The sequence below is a fragment of the Haliotis rubra genome, unplaced genomic scaffold (genome assembly GCF_003918875.1).
Source record: "Haliotis rubra isolate DU_JTF1 unplaced genomic scaffold, ASM391887v1 Scf360, whole genome shotgun sequence".
NCBI classification, from domain to species: Eukaryota; Metazoa; Mollusca; class Gastropoda; order Lepetellida; family Haliotidae; genus Haliotis; species Haliotis rubra.
In genome coordinates, this window is record NW_025767036.1 from 59341 (window position 1) to 77781 (window position 18441).

At 41.4% G+C, this 18441-nt stretch overlaps 1 protein-coding gene across 1 annotated transcript; it reads right to left on the bottom strand.

The window, feature by feature from the left end:
* Positions 1–37: 37 nt before the first annotated feature.
* LOC124285480 (tripartite motif-containing protein 59-like) lies at positions 38–8232 on the bottom strand. Its single transcript, XM_046721724.1, has 3 exons — positions 8221–8232; positions 321–627; positions 38–137 (listed from the first exon to the last, which is right to left on the bottom strand). The coding sequence occupies exons 2-3, from the start codon at positions 625–627 to the stop codon at positions 61–63; spliced, it is 384 nt and encodes a 127-aa protein (XP_046577680.1). The 5' UTR covers positions 8221–8232; the 3' UTR covers positions 38–60.
* Positions 8233–18441: the final 10209 nt, after the last annotated feature.

Consider the following 18441-nt stretch of genomic DNA (forward strand, 5'->3'; position numbering starts at 1 on the left):
GTTCAATAAAGTAGGGGTAACCCGGTGTATCTTCACACATTTGTCGCAGAGGACCACTTCTCATTCAGGACACAACAAGACCTCTGCAGTTGTTTCCCCTAGTTGCTGACAGATCGTACAACAGGTGCTTGAGGTCCCTGTAAACACAAGTAGATATGAACTTATTTTCATTGCAATTTAAAAAGGCTACGAAAGGAAGCAGGGTATTTTTTTACACACACATATGTCAATGTTAAGTCTACCACTGGTTTTAAATACACACACACACGCAGGCACACGCACACGTACACGTACACACGCATATGATATTTTCACTTTACCTTGCACAGCCACCTCGGATCTATAGGTGTCAATCAGCCCCTGTATAATGATGCTGGCTTTGATCTGCCCCGCCCACTCCTTCACCGGCCTCCTGGGGTGGGGGACCTTGGTGTCTTGTCGACAGCAGGGACAGGGGATGGTCTTGGACTGTACAGCATCTGGTCTGGTTTGGATGTATGAGGTGACACATTTCCTGCAGAATGTGTGATCACACCTCAGTGTACACGGGTCTGAGTACATCTCGAAGCAGATGGAGCACGTCAGGAAATTACCCTTTACTTTCTTCTCGAGCCCGGCGGTCGCCATCTGTAAGATACACATGCAGTTTGTGCCTTCTTAGTTTAATAGAAATTAATTAGATTCACTACAAGTAGCAATGAAAGATCTGAACATACGCGCGTAGTATGTGAAGCTGTACACGAACACGCGCACACACACACAGACACATAGTAAATATAAACGGATATCTATCTACATGTCTATCATCTATCTATCTATCTGTCTATATCTGAGCAGTCAGACTGGGAATACTGACATCTTATTGACCTTATTATTTACCATACAAGTTCATAATACTTCTGGGAGCATATTCGTGCCAGTGGTGCCAGTCTCAGCTGATTGTCGTCCAGGAATATGTTACTAAGTACAGTATCGGAGCCAGGTTTTCACCCGCGAACTTCTGTCATATATGCAGCTACATGATCCTGGACTGACATGTTACTATGACAACGTCGAGCCCCACCCTGTTATTACTAATGCTGCTGTTGATGTCATGGACTGGCCTCCACGTTCCCCATTAAGGTATACACAGTGTTTTCTCTGTCTATACTGAACAGTATATTAACAGGGTAGTTCGGCCCAAACCTATATTCCTGCCAGATACATGCACTTCAGGTGTGGATAACACAACCCACATATCTGCACCGCCACGATTCTGAGCATGTACATGTTATCTATTCATTCACCGTTAACCTCGACCATTTCAAAGTTAAACAAACACTGACAACGCACGTGACCAACACGTCCCCGAGCCGCCAGTATTAAGGTATCGCACAAAACACGGTAGGAGGAACCATTGAATGGATAGCTTCACCGGAATTACATCAGAACACTAACTATTATTCAACTCAATGAACCAGTCAATGTCAATACCTTTGTATAATTGGATTTACCCACTTAGCTCAAGTGCTACCATTGTTAAAACTGATAACGAAAGTAGACAACCTACCCTCACAATTATCACTGATTTCAAGACGTACTGACTCTCGTATATTTCTATCAGATAATGACTTACTGAGTTTGGTTTTACGCCGCTGTTAACAATATTCCAGGAACATCACGGCGGGGGACACCAGAAATGGGCTTCCCACATTGTGCCGATTCGAACCCGGGTCTTCGGCGTGAAAAGCCAACGCTTTAACCATTAGGCTACCCCACCGCCCCCTATCAGATAATGAATAACATTTGACAAAACACAATAAATGGTAACAGTTATCAGTTCAACAATATGTACGTTACAGAAAATCACAAGCAATGGCTTAAGCCTACCTTTCCGGTGTGTTTTTGGGTGTGGTTTGATGCAATCGGTTGAACTCGACCTTTTCCGTAAATGTTCAAATCGGCTGGGCGCTTATCAGCCGTTCTTGACTGAGCATAAAACAAGCCCCCAGTGTTGGTATGTTTACATTCAACATAGCCAAAAGGAAACGTCTTTTCAGGACATACACATTGCAACAGCACAATATCATATTTTTTCATTAAAATGGCAAACAAACTTAATGTCCCATAAAGCAACTTTCAGAAAATCTTTGAAACAACATAAACGATACTGGTTACAATTCTTTCCCTGTTCTACACCTACTCCCTGTGTTTCCCAACTAAGCGATTTAATCTTTTACACATACGTATACTGAGTTTGAACACGTATCTAAACAATAAGTGAGCCATGTTATGTATTCATGTTCATCCGACTTTTAAATGCCGTTCAAGAACTGAATGCCTGTGTTATGTAGTGGTTACTTATAACTCTTGGTCTTCAGGAACCCATGCTTGTCTACCAGAAGATCCGGGTTAGAATGGTCTGAGTGCGTCGTTAACCAACCAACCAACATTAACTTCTCTGAACATTAATTCAAATAGATGAGAAAATACCGTGTTTATTCAAATTCTAATTCTAAAACTTACAGTCACAAAAGAAGTTATTCAAAATGTTATACTGACACAGACACATTGAGAAACATATGTTTATCAGGCCGAGGTCAGCTGGTGCAGGCGAGGTGCAGGCGGAGCAACACTTCGCACGTACACGGAGTATCAGTGTCCGTCTCTTGCACTCTCAGTTCACTTGTTCCATAGGTATATGTTTAACTGTTGTTTGGCCTCTTTTATGCCTTATTGTCTTGGTGGTGTTGATTAGCCATTCCCATAGTTACATAGATGCAAACATATAATTGTAACAGAAGTGAGTGAGAGAGTATGTTTTAACGCCGCTTTCAGGATATCTTGGTAGTGTTGCCCCCCTTTCATTATTGCAAAACACTTTCCACACTGTTGGGGCGGTGGGGGTAGTCTAGTGGTTAAAGTGTTGGCTCGTCACGCCGAAGACCCGGGTTCGAATCCCCAAATGGGTACAATGAGTGAAGCCCATTTCTGGTGTCCCCCGCCGTGAAATTGCTGGAATATTGCTAAAAGCGGTGTAAAACCAAACTCAGTCAGTCTGTCAGTTCCACACTATTAATCAATTTAAGGCTCCGTTGAAATAAAGCTGAAGCACTTTACAGCTTCATAGTGATGTGTAAAACACATACACCAAAACAGTATTGTCACAGACCAAATGTGAAATGCATGCATTTCCAGTACAGTTACGAATATAACTTAAGTTTCGAAGATCTATTATTTTCAATGTCTATCAAATAGCTAGTTCCCTTCCATTTGTTTACCCTCGTGGACTATGACATACAAGAGGCCGGTGAGACGTGTCATCTATTTATCTCCAAAGATTTAGAGTGACACTGACCACAAGACAATATGACAAAATGGTTTCTACTTTGTTTAAAGACATTGACCAAAGACAAGTGAACGAATATTGACAAAGAAATACAAGAAAATGCTGCATTGGTTTAACGGCGGGTCAAATAAACTAGCAAACACCCAAGTGTAATTTTAATTATTTTCCCCGACAAACCCCCCTGCTGGATTGTAATTATCGGACTGTGGATTGCTACTATAGGACCGTTCCATGTGTGTTTCCAAAAGAAAATATTAGCGTACATATCATGAATCCTCGAACAGTGCTCCGTTCATCCACATAAAACATGCTTTTATTTAAGTGGTAATATAGTTACTGTACAAAAAGCAGCTGTTCAACCAGAACGTTACCCAAGATAGTCAATTAAGCGTATGTATCCTTCCTATTATTGTAATCATCTTATGAAAATCGAATTACACGCGTTTTTAAAAATATACATGACAGTGTATGCCCATTTTCACTAACACCGACAGAAACATACTTTGAACAAAATGGCACTTTATGTGTTTCCAGTTTAATTACCCACAAGTTCTATTTTCCAAAAGTATCACCGTCAAAGAATACCTGTCACCAGCTGAAATATACTTCCAATCTGGACTGACAGTATCTCAGACTGATGTCACAAGACTTGTCATCTCGTCCCAGCAATTACATTTGGAAGATACATCTGTACCAGTAAGGGCCAAATGGCACCAAATCCCCTTGTCCACTCTAGTATAGTCTACTCACAGTATTTTGTGTGGCTCTCGTCTTCATGCTCATCTGGGGCGGTAGGGTAGCCTAGTGGTTAAAGCGTTGGCTCGTCACGCCGAAGACCCGGGTTCGAATCCCCACATGGGCACAATGTGGGAAGCCCATTTCCGGTGTCCCCCGCCGTGATGTTGCTGGAATATTGCTAAAAGCGGCGTAAAACCAAACTCAGTCAGTCAGTCAAACCTGTGTACATCCATTTAATCATAAACTCTCAACAAGCAGTAAAATCGGAAAAAAAGAACAACCAGTCTTGGATTGACACTACAACATTGTTGTCTGTGAAAACAGGCACACGCGGTGTACCCTTGACCACAAGACTTAATTATAAATATGGTTCTTGGACACAAAGATCAATACTAAAACAATATCGTTTGGTGTATTTTTGGACCCAGGCTTTGTTAAAAGGGTGCTAAGATCATTCTAAATACGCATACAGAAAAACAAATACAGCACTTGATGCTCAGTGTTTACCAAAGTATTCTAGATGAGGACATGTTTGCTCAAGGTAAAACAATACTGAGCAGGAAAACAATACTGTAATAATGAAACAAATAGAAAGGCATGTTCTACATAATTATACAAGAAGTCAGGATAAAGGCGTCGTACATTAGGTACCTGGGTGTGTGGTAACACTTGAAGTGATTTAAGACACCTTTCCAGACTGTTTTGTTTCGGATGTGTGATCTAAGAAGACTATGGACACGGGTGGATGGGTGGACAACCTGTCTCCCGCCATAACTATAGATGGTATACGTTATCGTATTTTGTTAAGATCACATTGTTATGCCTAAGTATCTCTACAACCACTTTCACCACTGATGTGTTTCACCGAGTCATCATACGATCCATTTAATTGCTAGAGGTGACCTGTTAATGAATATGGTATGTCTGTACTGGGCTATATAAGCTATACCCTCAGGTATATATCACGTGTATCGATACTGAATGCTTTATGAGGAAGAAACTCCGACAATTGGCCAATCGTTGTGGTTTCCTTTGCCCAGGACGTTTATACTTCAGATAGCAGCACGGCTGAACTAGTCCTTGTCCATCAATACATTAGTCTATGGATATATGTCTCCTTGGTTTCATGCATGCTTTGAACGGAGTGGAATAATTCCACTCTGTGGTTTCCTTTCATTTCAGCTGTGCCCAGGACGTATATACTTTCAGGTACCAGGAAGGCTGACCTAGTCCTATAGGCCATCCAGCATCCTAGCACCAAGTACAGCACATTGTTGAGATCAAGTAGAATCTCCACAACAGCTATATCCACTGATGTGTTTCACCTGAGGATCGTGTGGACTATTTCACTTCATGTTGGAAATGCTGCATGACTGCAATTCACTGACAAAGCGATGCTCATACGTTTTGGTGAAGACACAAACTTTTCCAGACTAATCCCTTGCACAGTTTGTCACGATATTCAATGATAAACGCTTAACCCACAGTTTTTTCCAGACTAGCCCCATGCACAGAATGTCAGGAGCAGACAATGACAAACGATTAAACCACAGCTCTTCACTGACTTTCATTCTCTTGATTTTTATATCAGACAAACATGTATTCTTTCACTTCCGTGTCTGTGCATAGAAATAAGAAACCGAATTTATCACAGAATATATCACACATGTCTTCTCATCGCTATCTTCTAACGTGAGCAGCTCCCTGACAAACTCCCCCGACTCTGTCAGCTGTATCACCTTGTCTGTGTTCCATTCTACAAACAGGATGTCTCCTGTTGTTGTGATACCACGAGAGCTACTGAGTGCTTTGTCTCCGGTAGGGGTGTATCTCCACACAACATCCCCCTGTGGCGTCAGACATGTCACTGACGAGATCCCACAGTCAGACACGAGTGGGTTGCCCTTGCTGTTGACAACACAAGTAGTCAGGGTCGGCAAAGAGTCGATAACTATTGTCTGTATAGACAGACCTCAACACGTGTCCAGCCATGTCCAGGATATCCACACAATCCCAAGTACCTGCTGGAAGACAGGAAGGATTCAGAACAGCCAGACTGAAGTATTGGGTACGTGTTGTGATGTTTGACAGCAGCACCAGCTCAGGGGTCACTTATATTGTTACAATCTGAAGGGATAAAGGGACAGCAACCATCACCTGCTTCTCATTCAACTGTGTCATCCGGTTTGGAGAGTTATCCAGGGGAAGCTTACTATGGCATGAATGATTATTTCTTGTGAAGAAAGATTTCACGCACTTGTTATTATAGTTCCGTAACAACACATGTCTGTACACCATCTACAACCAGAACTGTCACGTCTTGTAGGTAAGGCTCCTCCTCATCACCTGCCACCTTCCCATCTCTCGTGTCAACCAGCACTGGAGATGGCAGACATGTACCCGGATCCTGGTATGTGACGTCAATCTTCCCCAGCTGCAGGTAATCTAGGGCATTCAGGACGTTGTCAGTGTCTGGTGTAAACCTGATGTCATCTATTCTCCGGGTGTCTGCTGCCTCTGTATCCCTGACATCCTCCACCTCTACAGCTCCAGACTCCCAGGACTGATACGCGTCATACAGGTACATCTCACAGTCCGATACCAAGGCCTGGTCAATGAACTCACAATGTTGTCTGTACACCTGCATCTCGATCTCTTCCAGCTTCACATAAACCCTGAGTTGACCGGCGTATGTCTGCGATATGGTATTCAGTTCATCCAACGGTTTTTTTCCTTCCTCTTTAATCTTGTTAATAGCTGTCTGACTCTGTGATTATAAGATTAATTGGGAGTTTCTCGTTTCTTATGTCTACTTTCTTCGACCTCACTTTCAGTCTCTTCTCCATGACAAGTCTCTTCTCCATCAGTGCTGCCTTCATCCCTGGCTTCATAGACTCAATGGTGACGACAGTCTTACAAGCTCTGTGGTAGATGATACAACATGTCTGACAGGCAGCCTTCCCACAGTCTTGACAGTGGAACTCAACACGGTTTCTCTTGTGTTCCCTACACTTGATCCTCCGTCTGACCTTTGACCTAGACGACAGGTCACATAGGTCATGGTTCAGTGAAATGGGGGTCACCCGGTGTGTCTTCACACGTTTGTCTCAGAGGGCCACTTCACTCTCAGGACACCACAAGACCCCTAGAGTTGTCTCCCCTAGTTGCTGACAGATCATACAACAGATGCTTGAGGTCTTTGCAAACACAAGTACACATGTACTCATTTTCGTTGAAATATGGAAAGGCTAGGAAAGTAAGCAGGTTGTAAATTAACAGAAATGTCAATGTTAAGTCCACCACTGGATTTAAATACATACACACACCTTGTACAGCTACCTCGGACCTCAGGTGTCAATCAGCTCCTGTATACTGATGCTAGGTTTGATCTGCCCCACCCACTGCTCCACCGGCCTGCTGGGGTGGGGGACCTTGCTATCTTGTCGACAGCAGGGACAGGGGATGGTCTTGGACTGTACAGCATCAGGTCTGGTTTGGATGTATGAGGTGACAAATTTCCTGCAGAATGTGTGATCACACCTCAGTGTACACGGGTCTGTGTACATCTCCAAGCAGACGAACACGTCAGGAAATTATCTTTTACTTTCTTCTTTAGCCCGGCGGTCGCCATGTGTAAGATGCAGTTTGTGTCTTTTTAGTTTAATACAATCTATCCATCTATCTACCTACCTACCTACCTCCCTTCCTGCCTATCTACCTATCTCTCTATCTATGTGTATACACATACACACATATATGTGCGTCCATGATAATGTTACTGTCATACAGCATCGGGACCATGGAGGACGTCCTTCTGCCATGTATGCAGCTATATGGTCCTGACATGTTACTATGACAACGTCGAACCCCACCCTGTTGTTACTAACGCTGGTGATGATGTCATGGACTGGCCTCCCTTATAGGTACACACGGTGTTTTCTCTGACTGTCTATATTTTACAGTATATTAACACATATCTGCACCGCCACGACTTGGTAGGGTGGCACTTCCTGACGGCACTTCCAAGACGCACTAACGCTGGTATATTTCTCTTAGATAATGAATAACATTTGACAAAGCACATTAACTGGTATCCGTTATCAGTTCAACAATACGTACTCTACAGAAAGTCACAAGCAATGACTTCAGTCTACCTTTCCGCTGGCTGTGTGGTCCGGTCTGGTTTGCCACAATCGGATGAACTCGCCCTTTTCCGTAACTGCTCTGTCGGCTGGGCGCTTATCGGCCTTTGTTGACTGTCCTTAAAACAAGCACTCTAAGCACTCCCTACTAAGTGATGACATCTTTTACCAATACTGAATATTGCCAACAATTGTTTTAAAAAAAGAAATGCACTTGCTTTGGAATCACTCATAAATCAAATTGACTTCTCTGAACACTTGGAGCGTTGGGATAGCCCAGTGATTAAAGCGTTCTCTCGTCACGCCGAAGACCCGGGTTCGCTTTCCCACATGGGTACAATGTGTGAAGCCCATTTCCAGTGTCCCCGGCCGGGATATTGCTGGAATATTGCTAAAAAGCGGCGAAAATCTAAATTCACCCATTCAGTTTAATAGAAACTATACCATCATTCGTCAACACAAATTCAAAACAATACCAATATGTGCAAAACAGTGATGAAACGGTTATTCAGAATATTGTATTAACAGAGGCACATTCAGATAAAGAATTTTTTTGTTGGGTGAGATCAGCTGCACGATTTATCAGTGTCTGTCTCTCGCTCTCTCGGTTCACTTGTTCCACATGTATATGTTTGACTGTTGTTTGGCCTCTTTTATGTGCTTACTTCCTCCATGGAGTACATTTACACCGCTGGAACCTCGGAATAATCTCGGTAGTGTTGTCTCCCTTCCATTATTGCAAAACACTTCCGAAGTCTGTAAAAATGAATTTAGGACTGAACAAAAACACACACACCAAAACTGAAGTGTCACAAACAAGTAGGGCCCAGAGTTGAAATGCATGCATTTCCTGTACAGTTACCTATAAAGCGACATGTGCTTACTTTCTTTTTTAAGATAAAAAGCCTAAGCTTGAGATAGAGCGATATTTTAAATCATTCAATGGCCTTCAAATAGCTAGTTCCCTTCCACTAATTTGCCCAAATGAACTGTACGAGGCCGGTGAGACGTGGCATCTCTGTATATTTTCCCCTAAAGATTTAGAATGACACATTTCACACGACTCTATATCAAGAGGATGTCTTCAACCGTCCAACACTCTAGTTATTTATGTGCAGGTCTGATGTCATAACGAAAGCAGAAGCCATTATTCCTGCTGCAGTCATGGGTTGTTTTCTGTGTATGGAAAATGCAACGTTATGAACGCGCCAGGACTACAGGTACCGTAGTTAGCCATAAGTGAGTCAACATTTGTGAAATTTCCATATACTTACACGTTAATTAACTGTTGCAAGAACGATTTGTTATAAATTTAGTAGAAGTTATTTTATTTTGATATTTTGCAAACATCTTGGAAATCATCTTCAGCTAAGTGTACATAATTTTCTTTCATCGGGGGCGCGGTGGGCGAACTTGCTAAAGCGCCAGGCTAGTGATCCAGCGAGCTTGAGGTGACGGGATCGAGCCCACCTGTGACCGGGTGTAACATCCTTTGTGTGCAGACTCTTTCAGTGTTGTCACAACCCCTAGTGTACAGTACACAACCCTGTGCACTTAAAAGAACCCCACGAATCCGTTGGTATATGACCAGATGGTGGCCACATGAATACGTGCAAACACCCAGTTGCGGGTACAGCAACGTGCAGTAAACTTGGACAAAGTACTGTCACTATGTGTCCCAGTCCACCCAGCTGTGAATGGGTACCTCGTAAGGATGGGAATGCCACAATAACTCGGTGCGCCTAGTGGCTGCAAGAGTTGTATGATCCCCAGGGAGTTGAGATTGACAATACGATGTGCCGTTGAGATTGACATCCAGGGAACGAGGGAAAACTAAGAGCCTTTGAGCAGCTGAGCTGGATATCGGCGCTATACAAATGTTAGTATGTAAGTATCATTCCGTTGATGTTTTCGAACGGCACCTGATTAAGCACTATACATAAGTACAACTTTTAATCTATCCCATAGACAGCCATGTTAAACTGATTGGTATGTCTAATATACATTGTTTTAATAGTTGCAGTTTTCTTAATATTCATCGGAAAATTGAATGGGAATAATGTGTATGTAGCTGAGATGATTTTCCAGCAGGTAGATAAGCATTGAAAGCAATTCGACCGAAACTAAATTTATGAACATTAATCTTGCAAGAGTCAATTAACATGCAAGTCTATGGGACATGTTATATTTGGGATTACACTTTCTTAGTTAAGTACAAATTCTAGTACTTTTTTGAGTTGAGCCCCATCTGGGATTCGAACTCACACCCTCAGAGTCAGGCACCTAATCGCCAGCACACAAAGTCAGCCGCCTAACCTATTCAGCTACCGCGACTTCCACAAAAATGGAAGTCGGACAACTGGTAGTCTAGACTGCGGGCTTTGTGTACCCCTCTGATAGGTGTTAATTGGCACGGTTCCCACGACCGAAAGCTATGATTACACAATGCCATTTAGAAAGTGGTCAAATGTAACATGTTATATTTGGGATTACACTTTCTTAGTTAAGTACAAATTCTAGTACTTTTTTGAGTTGAGCCCCATCCGGGATTCGAACTCACACCCTCAGAGTCAGGCACCTAATCGCCAGCACACAAAGTCAGCCGCCTAACCTATTCAGCTACCGCGACTTCCACAAAAATAGAAGTCGGACAACTGGTAGTCTAGACTGCGGGCTTTGTGTACCCCTCTGATAGGTGTTAATTGGCACGGTTCCCACGACCGAAAGCTATGATTACACAATGCCATTTAGAAAGTGGTCAAATGTAACAATGATGTTATATTTGGGATTACACTTTCTTAGTTAAGTACAAATTCTAGTACTTTTTTGAGTTGAGCCCCATCCGGGATTCGAACTCACACCCTCAGAGTCAGGCACCTAATCGCCAGCACACAAAGTGTACAAAGGGGTACACAAAGCCCGCAGTCTAGTCTACCAGTTGTCCGACTTCTATTTTTGTGGAAGTCGCGGTAGCTGAATAGGTTAGGCGGCTGACTTTGTGTGCTGGCGATTAGGTGCCTGACTCTGAGGGTGTGAGTTCGAATCCCGGATGGGGCTCAACTCAAAAAAGTACTAGAATTTGTACTTAACTAAGAAAGTGTAATCCCAAATATAACATGTTACAAGTCTATGGGAATTTCACTAATGATGACTCACTTATGGCCAACAACTGTATGTTTCACACAGGTAGAAATTTTGTTTGTAGATCCACTAATGGTTTTCAGTGACACAGTATTTTTTCTCTGCGCAGTCTCTTTGTTCCACGAAGGAGAGATCAGGCATCTTTCAAATGATTAGTTTAACTTCAGTCTTCCTATTTTCAACACATATTCGTTGCCAGATAGCTAGGGCAGGGGACGTCCTCTGTGTAGTACTTAAAACCCCATGAAGATCCGGATTAGAAGGGTTATCTTCAGGAACCCATACTTGTCCTAAGAGACGGCAAACGGGCTGACACATGCCATCGTATCCCTGAGGAGAATCTCAAAAGGGGCCTAGAAATAGGATTTCGTAGCCTCCCCAGTACTGATTTTGTTTGACACTATTTTCAGTTAGTATGATGTCTTGGGCTCATGAAAAGGCCTGTAATACTCTCAGATTGTGGTATCAGGTTTTTTACAGGCCATTATATGTGGTGGGGGTCTGCGAGCATTTTCGTCACATTTGGTTTGCTGCCCGACAACACCTCAAAGTTAATCATTAATAGTTTTTTACTACTATCAATCTGATCACTTTCATTTTGACTTCTGTGTACTGCTAAAGGATGTAGAAATTATTTGACATAATTTTGTTTTGAAAAAAAAATCAAAATGGCCGCCATTTTGTTTTGTCGTGTTTTGCCTTCTCAGCACTTAAATTTACATAAAAATGAACACCGAATGTTTCCATTTACATCCAAAGTTGATACTTTTGATGTTTTTTGACACTTGTTTCTCCTAGAGTGATGGCTTGGGCACAAAACAAGTCATTTTGTATGGTCATATCGTGGTAATTTAATGTTTTACAGCTTATTCTTTGAGACAGGGGTATTTTAGCGATTCTCCGACTTTTCATGGAAATGTGTGATGGTGATTTATTTAATGGCAGTTAACATTATTTTTGTTACTAAAACAAGTTGTTTTTGTTTTCTCTTTACTTCTAGAGTGACGGCATATTATTAGGAATTTTTATATATTACCCAGAATTCAAAATGGCCGCCAAAATGGCCGCCATTGTAGTTTAACTACATATACTTAGTGGAGGACTAAATTTGTACTGATATGAAATCCAAACAACTCATTTGGTGTCTAATGTTTAATACAGTATAGGAATAGAGCTAAATTTCAATGATATGGTCAATCAAAGCTTCACACTCCTAAAATATTTGATGAAATAACATTATCCAGAAGTGTTTGAAAACTATGCTTCATGACCGATAACTACGTCTAAGCTTTGGTTGTAGGTATTCAAATTGTTCTATCAGATAACTCTTAATCACATTTGATACATCCATAAGCTTGCAATTAACCCTCCTTTTCACTTTCTTTCATTTCATATGTTACTTCATGTCAGAATCGGACCTGTAAAGATCCGGGTTAGAATTGATCTTCAATAACCCATGCTTGTCGTAAGAGGCGACTAATGGCATCTGGTTGTCAGGCTCGCTGACTGGGTTGACACATGTCATCGTATCCCAATTGCGCAGATTGATGTTCATGCTGTTGATCCCTGGATTGTCTGGTCCAGACACGATTATTTACAGACTGCCGCCATATAGCTGGAATATTGCTTAGTGCGGTGTGAAACTAAACTCACTCACTCACTCATGTCAGAATCGGAGTCATCTACTGGCAACAAGTCAAAGGTGTTTGGGCAACAATCATCTGCCATACAAAAAGACATGCCTCTGTACACACTATATCATTCTTTCTGCTGGCATGCTGACCTTTTGCATTTACACGATGTCAGTTCAACCAATCCACGGGGAGCAGGATCTCTCGACATCAGAATAGGGATAAGCTGACCATCACAAATGCTCCAACCATGGTCAACTGGTGAAGGAATGTTCATGATTGGTTGCAGAGACTGTTTCCAAACATGGACTTGGTAGTTTACTCGTTCAATGTGATGTTTTAGACTGTTGGATGTTGGTGGGAGGTTTCCATTCAATATCTTGTGTCATCTACAGACATCACTGGATTATTTGGTACATGCATAGAACTCACAATCTGGCCACAAGATGTAATGAGTGTTTCTTGAACATCCAACTTGTCATCCATTTGTTGTGTGAAGCTTCTCATCCCTGGGCTTTACAGCCTTTTGGGAATCAATGTAGAAAAGGTTTTCAGGTTCAGTCGATGTAAAGGTGACCACAAGTTTGTCCTGGAAGAGTTCAATCGACTACTTATGAAGTTATCCCTTTGCTCTGCCCCAATCTGTTTAACATGCAAGAGGCTGTGAATCATATCCTTTGGGACAACAACTCCACTTTCAATGTTCACAAGATGCAGACATCATTCATTTGGAAGATTGAATGGATTTGTCATCAACCTTGATGTGAACATGGACATTTCTAGTGTTCATTTTACAATGGCTCATTCAGATGGAACATTAAGAAAGAACATCAAAAGCGGTTTGTTAAATGAACTTTAAAAGGAAGTTTTGGTCCTTCGCTGCTTATACTAGCAGAAGAGAGAATGTTGCCAGTTCATATAGTTGATGGAATGGCAAAATTGCAAATGTTCAGAAAGGGAACTGCTTCCACATTTGGAGACTTGGCTGATATGCATTGGGACAACTTCACTTCAATTCTGAATCGAACAGACTGCATTAGAGTTGATGTTGTTTGGGACAGGTATGCCAGACGAGAGTCAATCAAAGCAGGGGAGCAAATCAAAAGAGGATCGCCAACGGCGAGTCAAGATTGTTGGCAAAACAAACCACTGCCAAGACAATGGGACAAACACATCAGCAGTCCTGTCAACAAGTCTAGTCTTGTAGCATTTATGAACGAACGATGGTGTTCTGTTGATCCAGCCATGCTACCTGTTGGTAAAGCCTGAGTCACACCAAGGTAGTTCTTAGGATGTCCTGACTCGTCCAAACAATAATTGTAAAGTGAGCTCGAACGGGATAGAACGTGTAACTTTTGTATAAATTACAATGCTAGTTTGATCATAAACAGTTCTCAGTACGTCTGTCTCCTCTTTACCCCATCCCCAGACAGTTGGTGTTACGTTTAGAGTGGGTAAAATTGCCCGTTCACCCCGTGTGGACAACGTTTTCAAGCAGTCCAGTCCCGTCCTTAGTCACTTTATATCCATTCTGAACTAGACCTATCTCGTTCTTAATACGCACAACCCCGTTCTAACTCATTCTTAACTAAACCAACTCATTTTCAGGCACTTCTTCCCGTTCTCACTACTTTCTCACTCCGTTTCTAGTGCGTGCAATCGTAATAGCAATCACTTCCTGGTTCGATTTGTATAAATACCCTGCCCATTCTTATTCCGTTCTCAGTTTCAAGGTGGAAACATTGACATCACCATGCCTCCAAGGAAGAAGAAGGGTGGACATCTAATTTATGAAGGGGTCAATGCGTTCAAGAAGTTTATCAAACATGGGTGGGGTGATTCTCAAGAAATTGTAGAAGGACTCATGATCATCAAGGCGGAGCTCCTCCATCAGTTGATGATAATGTCCCACAGCTATTCACCTCTCAGGTTTAAGCCAGTTCCTCACCCAACAAGTTCTTGTTTTTTCCTTCTTTCTTGCTCTACCAACTCATTGTACTCTTGCTCTGCTTCCGATAAAAATTGCAGGAAACCAGCATTCAATATTTTGACAGCTGCAAACTTGTTCATAGAAACTCCATCCCAAATGACGACCATGTTAAAAACGCATGTATATATACCCTACCTTGTCATATCGTAATGCACACAGAGTTGACAAAGTAAGAACTGCATGAGAACTACATAAACATACTAACAACGAGTAGAACGTAATGAGAACCCATTGCAAACTGTTAAAACCGTGTACTACAAGCTTCTTCAGAACAATTCATTTTGTTTTGAACATAATTGATTGGAATAGCGACTAACTAGAGTTCAGTAGAGTTGGATGGACCAGTTGGAAACTGTGTACAAACGTATTGCAATTGATGCCGGACTGCACTACGTCCGCACACGTACCCAGTAAGATTGAAGCGCCGCGATTCCGTTCGTAGTATGGCAATTCCGTTCTTAGTATGGCAATCTCATTTTAAGTACGTTATTACTCCGTCCCATTTTAGAACGTGTAGAACGTTCGACATGGGGAATTAACTTACAGAAGTCCTCTGAAAATCACCAACAAACATTGACACAATTGGGTGACAATCTAGATGTTCAAGAAACACTCATTACATCTTGTGGCCAGTTTGTGAGTTCTATGTATGTACCAAATAATCCAGTGATGTCTGTAGATGACACAAGATATTGAATGAAAACCTCCCACCAACATCCAACAGTCTAAAACATCACATTGAACGAGTAAACTACCAAGTCCATGTTTGGAAACAGTCTCTGCAACCAATCATGAACATTCCTTCACCAGTTGACCATGCTTGGAGCATTTGTGATGGTCAGCTTATCCCTATTCTGATGTCGAGAGATCCTGCTCCCCGTGGATTGGTTGAACTGACATCGTGTAAATGCAAAAGGTCAGCATGCCAGCAGAAAGAATGATATAGTGTGTACAGAGGCATGTTTATTTGTATGGCAGATGATTGTTGCCCGAACACCTTTGACTTGTTGCCAGTAGATGACTCCGATTCTGACATGAGTGAGTGAGTGAGTTGAGTTTTACACCGCACTCAGTAATATTCCAGCTATATGGCGGCAGTCTGTAAATAATCGAGTCTGGACCAGACAATCCAGGGATCAACAGCATGAACATCAATCTGCGCAATTGGGATACGATGACATGTGTCAACCCAGTCAGCGAGCCTGACAACCAGATCCCGTTAGTCGCCTCTTACGACAAGCATGGGTTATTGAAGATCAATTCTAACCCGGATCTTTACAGGTCCGATTCTGACATGAAGTAACATATGAAATGAAAGAAAGTGAAAAGGAGGGTTAATTGCAAGCTTATGGATGTATCAAATGTGATTAAGAGTTATCTGATAGAACAATTTGAATACCTACAACCAAAGCTTAGACGTAGTTATCGGTCATGAAGCATAGTTTTCAAACACTTCTGGATAATGTTATTTCATCAAATATTTTAGGAGTGTGAAGCTTTGATTGACCATATCATTGAAATTTAGCTCTATTCCTATACTGTATTAAACATTAGACACCAAATGCGTTGTTTGGATTTCATATCAGTACAAATTTAGTCCTCCACTAAGTATATGTAGTTAAACTACAATGGCAGCCATTTTGAATTCTGGGTAATATGTAAACATTCCTAATAACATGCCGTCACTCTAGAAGTAAAGAGAAAACAAAAACAACTTGTTTTAGTAACAAAAATAATGTTAACTGCCATTAAATAAATCACCATCACACATTTCCATGAAAAGTCGGAGAATCGCTAAAATACCCCTGTCTCAAAGAATAAGCTGTAAAACATTAAATTACCACGATATTATCATACAAAATGACTTGTTTTGTGCCCAAGCCATCACTCTAGGAGAAACAAGTGTCAAAAAACATCAAAAGTATCAACTTTGGATGTAAATGGAAACATTCGGTGTTCATTTTTATGTAAATTTAAGTGCTGAGAAGGCAAAACACGACAAAACAAAATGGCGGCCAAAATGGCGGCCATTTTGATTTTTTTTCAAACAAAATTATGTCAAATAATTTCTACATCCTTTAGCAGTACACAGAAGTCAAAATGAAAGTGGTCAGATTGATAGTAAAAAAACTATTAATGATTAACTTTGAGGTGTTGTCGGGCAGCAAACCAAATGTGACGAAAATGCTCGCAGACCCCCACCACATATAATGGCCTGTAAAAAACCCTGATACCACAATCTGAGAGTATTACAGGCCTTTTCATGAGCCCAAGACATCATACTAACTGAAAATAGTGTCAAACAAAATCAGTACTGGGGAGGCTACGATTTTAGAAATATGCCCCTAACTTTAGTGAACAGTATTTGTGTTAATGTTAGCACCTCCCGAGATGTGCAATGTAAACTATTTCTTTAGAGTCTCGTGGAGGACAGTATCCAATACTTATCAAGAAAATTCATACTTGCCCCAATCATCCCCAATATATTAAACATGACCTGGTGTTTAGGTTAGTAGTCATCAGATACAATTGTCACAAACAATGAATGATCACAAGATCCCCAATTCCCTTGGCTTCTAATCATTATAGGCAGGCCCTGGGAGTCTCTGTGACAGGTTTATTTCAAAGAGTAGACAAACTGGGAGTAATCAGTTATACAGGTACAGTACATTATTAAGTGTAGGTGTGCTCCATTACATATTTATGGTCATGAGTAGACAAACTGGGAGTAATCAGCTATACAGGTACAGTACATTATTAAGTGTAGGTGTGCTCCATTATATGTTTATGGTCACGAGTAGACAAACTTGGAGTAATCAGCTTTACAGGTACAGTACATTATTAAGTGTAGGTGTGCTCCATTACATATTTATGGTCATGAGTAGACAAACTGGGAGTAATCAGCTATACAGGTACAGTACATTATTAAGTGTAGGTGTGCTCCATTATATGTTTATGGTCACGAGTAGACAAACTGGGAGTAATCAGCTTTACAGGTACAGTACATTATTAAGTGAAGATGTGCTCCATTACATATTTATGGTCATGAGTAGACAAACTGGGAGTAATCAGCTTTACAGGTACAGTACATTATTAAGTGTAGGTGTGCTCCATTACATGTTTATGGTCACGAGTAGACAAACTGGGAGTAATCAGTTATACAGGTACAGTACATTATTAAGTGTAGGGGTGCTCCATTACATGTTTATGGTCACGAGTAGACAATCTGGGAGTAATCAACTATACAGGTACAGTACATTATAAAGTGTAGGTGTGCTCCATTACATATTTATGGTCACGAGTAGTCAAACTAGGAGTAGTCATACTGAGAAGATACCCTTTAGTGAACAGTTTTTGATGATGCTAGTAAATAATTCAACGGTTTCAAAAAGAAGTTGAGTTCATGATACCACCTCCTGCGATGTGCAATCTAAACTATGTGTTGCAGCTTTCCTGTTTGCAACTGTTAGG

What these genes read in the sequence shown, in the direction of transcription:
- LOC124285480 (XM_046721724.1), bottom strand. Translation starts at nt 627, where the DNA reads ATGGCGACCGCCGGGCTCGAGAAGAAAGTAAAGGGTAATTTCCTGACG. An exon ending in ATCCGAGGTGGCTGTGCAAG is followed by an intron (nt 138 to 320) that starts GTAAAGTGAAAA and finishes TTGTGTTTACAG; the next exon opens with GGACCTCAAGCACCTGTTGT.